A 7,826-nucleotide genomic window follows, 5' to 3' on the forward strand; every position below is an offset into this window, starting at 1 on the left:
CGTCCAGAACAAGATAGCATTACCTGAGGAGGAGTCAAGTGTGAGGGAAGAGGAAGATGACAGATGCGCACTAGTTAAATGCTTCCGAGAAATGTTTCGGACCATGAAGAGGCTGAATAACATGTTGGGTTTTATTCAGACTCTTCATGGTCCGAAACATTTCTCGAAAGCATTTAACTAGTGCGCATCTGTCATCATCCTCTTCTCTCTCACTTGACTACTTCTTAGGTAATGCTGGCTGTTTCTAGACGCAAAACACATCCACAGCCGTCAATAACGGTAGAAGAAGGATTGAGAAAATTGTTATGCTTTTCATATTTGCGCAAAACCTATCACATGCTTTTGTCCCGGTGAATGCCAACAAAACATCGAATCTGCTAAATAAGGTGGCCAAGTAACCCATTTCGTTTCTGACTGCCATGAAGAATGAGAAGAATTGGTATGTCAGTCTGATCTTTGGTTGGTCTCTGCTGGCAAGATCATCCAGGAAGTCTCTGCAGCAGGCATCGATAATCTTGAACGAAATCTCCAACATCTATAATCCGCTCCCAAAAATGATTAAGGCGCGATGCTGAGTATACTAGGAGAGGTTGTCTCCAAAAGCGTACCCAATGTCTTTGGCGAATCCAATAGTAAAAAAAACTATGGTGGCGCCAACGGCAGCCGCAAACATAAAAGGACGGTGCCACCACCCGAGTCTACAGGTGTTGCTGTAATAACTAAGTAAGGGATGGAACTCAGAGCTAGAAACGGCTTCGATGAGCCATACCAAAGAGGTCCATTTATCCGGTATTCTGAACTCCACAAAGATTGGTATTAGCTATGCTATCTGGACAGCGTTGACAAGGTGGATCCCGACAACGATGGAGGCCACCAAAACTAGCTTCCACACTGAGATTGGCTCCGCCGGTGTGGAGCCTGATTCTGTCGGTGAACTCAGGGCTATTGAAGAAGAAGGTTTGTAACTGCGCACAAAGAAAAAATTTTGGAGGGAGGTAGAAGGTATCAGGCACAAAGAGGAAGGTATTAGAAATTGGGCACAAAGATGAGCAGTTTTGGAGGGAGGTAGTCCTCTGCTAGTCAAGAGGTGGGTTAAAATAAATCATCATCACCTTCTTTTTCTTCAACCAAAGCTTTATTTTAACAAACTCTTATTTTAACCAACCTCTTGTCCAGCCAAGGACTACCTCCCTCCAAAGCTTCTCCTCTTTTTGTCCACTTTCGAATACCTTCCTCTTTGTGCCCGATACCTTCTATCTCCCTCCAGACTCTCTTCTTTGTGCCCAGTTACATACATTCTTCTTTGATAGCTAAGAGTTCATCGAGTTCACCGACATAATCAAGCTCCACACTGGCGTAGCCAATCTCAATGTGGAAGCTGGTTTTGGTGGCCTCCATCGCTGTCGGAATCCACCTTGTCAACGCTGTCCAGATAGCATGGCTAATACCAATCTATGTGGAGTTCGGAATATCGGATAAATGGACCTCTTTGGTGTGGCACGTCGGCGCCGTTTCTAGCTCTGTTTTTCATCCCTTCCTTAGTTATTACAGCAACACCTGTAAACTTGGGTGGCGGCATCATCCTTTTATGTTTGCGGGTGCCGTTGGCGCCACCATATCTTTTTGGACAATTGGATTCGCCAAAGACATTAGGTACGCCTTTGGAGACAACCTCTGCGAGTATACTCAGTATCGCGCCTTAATCATTTTTGGGATCGGATTGTGGATGTTGGAGATTTTGATCAAAATGATCGATGCTCGCTACAGAGACCTCCTTGATGATCTTGCCAGCAGAGACCAATCAAAGAACAGACTGGCATACCAGTTCTTCTCATTCATCATGGCAGTCAGAACTGAACTGGGTTAATTGGCCGCATTATTTAGCAGATTCGATGTTATGTTGGCATTCACCATGACAAAAGCATGTGATAGGTTCTGAGCAAATGCGAAAAGCATATCAATTTTCTCAATCCTTCTTCTACCGTTATTGACGGCTGTGGCTCTGTTCTTCATCCAGAACAAGATAGCATTAGCTGAGGAGGAGTCAAGTGTGAGGGAAGAGGAAGATGACAGATGCGCACTAGTTAAATGCTTCCGAGAAATGTTTCGGACCATGAAGATGCTGAATAACATGTTGGGTTTTACCTATCACATGCTTTTGTCACGGTGAATGCCAAAAAAACATCGAATCTGCTAAATAAGGTAGCCAAGTAACCCAGTTCGTTTCTGACTGCCATGAAGAATGAGAAGAATTGGTATGCCAGTCTGATCTTTGGTTGGTCTCTGCTGGAAAGATCAACCAGGAAGTCTCTGCAGCGGGCCTCGATCATGTTGATCGAAATCTCCAACATCTATAATCCGATCCCAAAAATGATTAAGGTGCGATGCTGAGTATACTCGGAGAGGTTGTCTCCAAAGGCGTACCCAATGTCTCTGGCGAATCCAATAGTAAAAAAAGCTATGGTGGTGCCAACGACACCCGTAAACATAAAAGGACGGTGCCGCCACCCGAATTTACAGGTGTTGCTGTAATAACTAAGTAAGGGATGGAACTCAGAGCTAGAAACGTCACCGATGAGCCACACCAAAGAGGTCCATTTATCCGGTATTCTGAAATCCACAAAGATTGGTATTAGCTATGCTATCTGGACAGCGTTGACAAGGTGGATCCCGATAGCGATGGAGGCCACCAAAATAAGCTTCCACACTGAGATTGGCTCCGCCGGTGTAGAGCCTGATTCTGTCAGTGAACTCATGGCTATCGAAGAAGAAGGTATGTAACTGCACACAAAGAAGAGAGTTTGGAGGGAGGTAGAATGTATCAGGCACAAAGAGGAAGGTATTAGAAAGTGGGGACAAAGACGAGCAGCTTTGGAGGGAGGTAGTCCTCTGCTAGTCAAGAGGTGGGTTAAAATAAATAATCCTCACATTCTTTTTCTTCAACCAAAGCTTTAGCTTAACAAACTCTTATTTTAACTCACCTCTTGTCCAGCCAAGGACTACCCCCCTCCAAAGCTTCTGCTCTTTGTGCCCACTTTCGAATACCTTCCTTTTTTTGCCCGATACCTTCTACCTCCCGCCAAACTCTCTTTTTTGTGCCCAGTAATATACCTTCACTTTTAAGCCAAGAGTTCACCGAGTTCACTGATAAAATCAGGCTCCACACTGGCGGAGCCAATCTCAGTATGGAAGCTAGTTTTGGTGGCCTCCATCACTGTTAGGATCCACCTTGTCAACGCTGTCCAGATAGCAAGACTAATACCAATATATGTGGAGTTCGGAATACCGGATAAATGGACCTCTTTGGTGTGGCTCGTCAGTGCCGTTTCTAGCTCTGTTTTCCATCCCTTTCTTAGTTATAACAACAACACCTGTAAACTCAAGTGGCGGCACCATCCTTTTATGTTTGCCGGTGCCGTTGGCGCCACCATAGCTTTTTTGACGATTGGATTCGCCAAAGACATTGGGTACACCTTTGGAGACAACCTTTTCGAGTATACTCAGTATCGCACCTTAATCATTTTTGGGATCGGATTGTGGATGTTGGAGATTTTGATCAACATGATCGATGTCCGCTGCAGAGACTTCCTTGATGATATTGCCTGCAGAAACCAACCAAAGATCAGACTAGCATACCAGTTCTTCTCATTAATCATGGCAGTCAGAAATGAACTGGGTTACTTGGCCGCATTATTTAGTAGATTCGATGTTATGTTGGCATTCACCTTGACAAAAGCATGTGATAGGTTCTGCGCAAATGCGAAAAATATATCAATTTTCTCAATCCTTCTTCTACCGTTATTGACGGCTGTGGCTCTATTCTACGTCCAGAACAAGCTAGCATTACCTGAGGAGGATTCAAGTATGAGGGAAGAGGAAGATGACAGATGCGGACTAGTTAAATGTTTCCGAAAAATGTTTCGGACCATGAAGAGCCTGAATAACATGTTGGGTTTTATTCAACCTCTTCATGGTACGAAACATTTCTCGAAAGCATTTAACTAGTGCGCATCTGTCATCATCCTCTTCTCTCTCACTTGACTCCTCCTCAGGTAATGCTGGCTTTTCTGGACGCAGAACACAGCCACAGTCGTCAATAACGGTAGAAGAAGGATTGAGAAAATTAATATACTTTTCATATTTGCGCAGAACCTATCACATGCTTTTGTCACGGTGAATGCCAACAAAACATCGAATCTGCTAAATAAGGTGGCCAAGTAACCCAGTTCGTTTCTGACTGCCATGAAGAATGAGAAGAATTGGTATGCCAGTCTGATCTTTGGTTGGTCTCTGCTGGCAAGATCATCCAGGAAGTCTCTGCAGCGGGCATTGTTCATACCCGGGGTCGAGCTGTCCGAACCAGGATGTTCAGTAGCGAAGCGACCGACCTGTTCAGGTCAAGCGGACCGACTTCTTTACGAAGAACTCGGCCAAATCGACAGCAAAGCCCAATAAAAGGGCCCAAATAGAGGAACACGACCCAGAATCCAAAGGCAATCCCAGCCTATAGAGATAAAGGCGGTTCTCTTGAAGATATGCTGTCTTCACTCAAGATAAGATAAGATAAGATAAGATAACTAACTTATCTTATCAGAAAGGTCAGCCCACGCTACTATAAATACACTGGAGCACCCAGGTATAACTCATACTCTGATTCTACATAAAAAACCTGCTTAATACCCGTGCTAACTTAAGCATCGGAGTCTCTTGCAGGTACCCCCTACCCTCTGGTGGCCAAGGATCAGCAGTGCAGCAAGTCCAACGAGTCGGACCCAACAGTTCCGGCCGTCATCAGCCAGCCGGACACGTCATCTCCAACCAATACAGAAGATCTCATCCGAGATCGACCTCCAGTTTCAGGTAACCCTCGGAACATTGGCGCCGTTGCCGGGGAACCTGGAAGTCATCCCAAAACCATGGCGGACGGCCATGACAACGACCACGATTCAAATCTGGAGAACAGAATGCCGCACAAGAACGCGGACACTACGCTAAAGGATACCCCGGAATCCAAGGGAGACAAAAACTCACCAAATCCGGGAGCCATGAAAGCACTCCCAGATCGTTTGAAGTAGCTAGAGAAAGAAACCCAGCAACAACGGGAAATCGGAAAAGATCTACAAAGAAAAGTACGGCGACGTCGAGAACTAGAAGAAAAACTACAGCAATTAGAAGCCGACCTCAAAACAAAAGCTCCTCGGACCACTCCTGAAGAAAAATCACGCAAAGAACATGACCCATTCACCAGGGAAATCATGAAGACCAAAATTCCAAAGGACTTCAAGCTTCTGGATATGGTTTTGTACGATGGCACTACAGATCCCAACCATCATCTTAGCAATTTCAGAAGCAGGATGTACCTTACTGATGCCTCGGATGCCGTTCGCTGCAAAGCTTTTCCAACAACTCTCACAAAAACGGCGATCAGATGGTTCGACAACTTACCTCCGAGGTCCATCTCAAACTTCGACGATCTGGCCAAAAAGTTTCTGGCCAGATTCTCCATCCAGAAGGATAAGGCCAAGCACGCACCCAGCTTACTAGGGATCAAGCAAGGAGATCGGGAAAGCCTCCGCAACTACATGGAAAGATTCAACAAAACATGCATGGACATACAAAGTTTACCAACAGAGGCCGCCATCATGGGGCTTATCAATGGCTTACGACCTTTCAGCCAATCCATATCAAAAAAGTATCCCGCCTCCTTAGACGAAGTACAGGAGCGAGCAGAAAAATACATCAACATGGAAGAGAACGCTCGGTTGGGAGAAACCTCAAAATCTGGAGCCTCCTACCGAGACAAAGACAAGGACTCCAAAAGAAAAGAAGATCGACAGGGTGAAAAAATCAAAAAGTACCACAACTACACTCCTCTCAAAGTATCCCTGGTCGACATATACAAAGAAGTTTGCCATACTGAGAAAATTCTCCCAGCGCGACCACTCAAAGGCAAAAGGGGAGGAGGAAATCGGAAGGAGTATTGTGACTACCATCGAGTTTGGGGACACTCTACCAACGAATGTTTCGATTTGAAAAACATCATAGAAAAATTGGTAAGAGAAGGAAAATTAGATCGATTTCTGGCCACCCGGGATGATGACCAAAGAAAAAGACGGAGAGACGAAGATGATGGACGAACTGAACGGTCACCTCGGACACCAGAAAGACACGTCCACATGATACATGGCGGATTCGCAGGAGGCGGGATCTCCAAATCATCCCGAAAGAGATACCTTAAAGAAGTATACCACGTTGAGGGAAAGGAGGACGCATCCGACATCCCGGCGATAACATTCACTAAAGAAGACGCATCCGGCATCATCCCGGGACACGACAACCCCATGGTCATCACAATTATACTGGCAAACGCCAATTTATACCGCACACTAGTAGACCAAGGGAGTTCTGCCGATATCTTATTCAAAACAGCCTTCGACAAACTCGGCTTAGACAAAAGGGAACTAAGAGCATACCCGAACAATTTGTTTGGACTAGGAGACACTCCGATACAACCGTTGGGATACGTATCGCTACACACTACTTTTGGAAAGGGGAACCAATCTAGGACCCTCAAAATAGACTACATTGTGGTCGACGTAAGTTCAGCCTATAATGCTCTCATAGGACGGACAACACTCAATCAACTCGGCGCAATAGTCTCAACTCCACATCTATGCATGAAATTCCCAACTACAGAGGGGATAGCCACGGTAAAGGCAGATCAGAAGATGGCACGTCACTGTTATAACGAGAGCTTAAACCTCAAAGGCAGAGGAGACGAGTTTCATACAATTGAGCTTGGCGGAGCTCAGCGTCGAGAAGAACTCCGTCCGCACCCAGAAGGTGAGGTAGAGAAGGTCCAGATTGGAGACACCGCAGATAAAACGACTAATATCGGTACGGTCCTAAGAGGAGACTCAAAGGACTCACTGATACGATTCCTGCGAGATAATGTCGATCTCTTCGCATGGAAAGCCGCAGACATGCCAGGCATAGACTCCAAGTTAATGTGCCACAAGTTAGCAGTCTATCCAAGATCTCGGCCGGTGCAGCAGAAACGAAGAAAACTCAGACCAGAACGATCCCGAGCTGTGGAAGAACAAGTACAAGCGTTATTGGAAGCAGAATTCATAAGAGAAGTCAAGTATCCACTATGGCTAGCCAACATCGTTTTGGTGAAAAAGTCAAACGGGAAGTGGCGCATGTGTACCGATTACACTGATCTCAACAAAGCCTGCCCAAAAGATCCATATCCACTCCCAAGTATTGACGCTCTGGTAGATGCTTCCTCTGGATATAGATACCTCTCGTTTATGGAAGCCTATTCGGGATACAACCAAATCCCCATGTATCCACCAGATCAAGAAAAAACGTCGTTCTTAACACCAAAGGCGAACTACTGCTACATCGTGATGCCTTTCGGCCTCAAGAACGCAGGAGCTACTTATCAAAGGCTAATGAATAAAGTCTTCTCAGATCACATCGGGAAAATCATGGAAGTCTATGTGGACGACATGTTGATAAAAATACAGAACGAAAATACATTATTGTCCGACCTGTCCCAAGTATTCGACACTATAAGAAAGCATGACATGCGACTCAACCCCGCAAAATGCACCTTCGCAGTTGAAGCAGGCAAATTCTTGGGTTTCATGCTCACACAAAGGGGAATTGAAGCAAATCCAGACAAATGTCAAGCTATACTCAACATGAAGAGCCCAACCTGTGTCAAAGAGGTACAGCAACTCAACGGGAGATTGGCCGCCCTATCCCGATTTTTAGCAGGAGCTGCGATAAGATCTCTCCCCTTCTATGCTACTTTAAGA

The 7,826-nt window shown here is 45.5% G+C and overlaps 2 protein-coding genes across 2 annotated transcripts; both read left to right on the forward strand.

The window, feature by feature from the left end:
* LOC107636980 (putative sucrose transport protein SUC6) lies at nt 1,370-1,867 on the forward strand. Its single transcript, XM_016340444.1, has one exon. It carries the CDS (start codon nt 1,370-1,372, stop codon nt 1,865-1,867), a length of 498 nt encoding a protein of 165 aa, XP_016195930.1.
* LOC107636981 (sucrose transport protein SUC1-like) lies at nt 2,680-4,005 on the forward strand. The gene is made up of 2 exons (XM_016340445.1): nt 2,680-2,773; nt 3,158-4,005. The coding sequence occupies exons 1-2, from the start codon at nt 2,680-2,682 to the stop codon at nt 4,003-4,005; spliced, it is 942 nt and encodes a 313-aa protein (XP_016195931.1).

The sequence above is a fragment of the Arachis ipaensis genome, chromosome B04 (assembly GCF_000816755.2).
Source record: "Arachis ipaensis cultivar K30076 chromosome B04, Araip1.1, whole genome shotgun sequence".
Classification (NCBI taxonomy): Eukaryota; Viridiplantae; Streptophyta; class Magnoliopsida; order Fabales; family Fabaceae; genus Arachis; species Arachis ipaensis.

Bases quoted from the DNA above. Each gene is read 5' to 3' on its own strand.
- LOC107636981 (XM_016340445.1), top strand. From the start codon at position 2,680: ATGGAGGCCACCAAAATAAGCTTCCACACTGAGATTGGCTCCGCCGGT. The intron at 2,774-3,157 runs GTATGTAACTGC...TGATAAAATCAG, and splicing joins CATGGCTATCGAAGAAGAAG to GCTCCACACTGGCGGAGCCA.
- LOC107636980 (XM_016340444.1), top strand. From the start codon at position 1,370: ATGTGGAAGCTGGTTTTGGTGGCCTCCATCGCTGTCGGAATCCACCTT.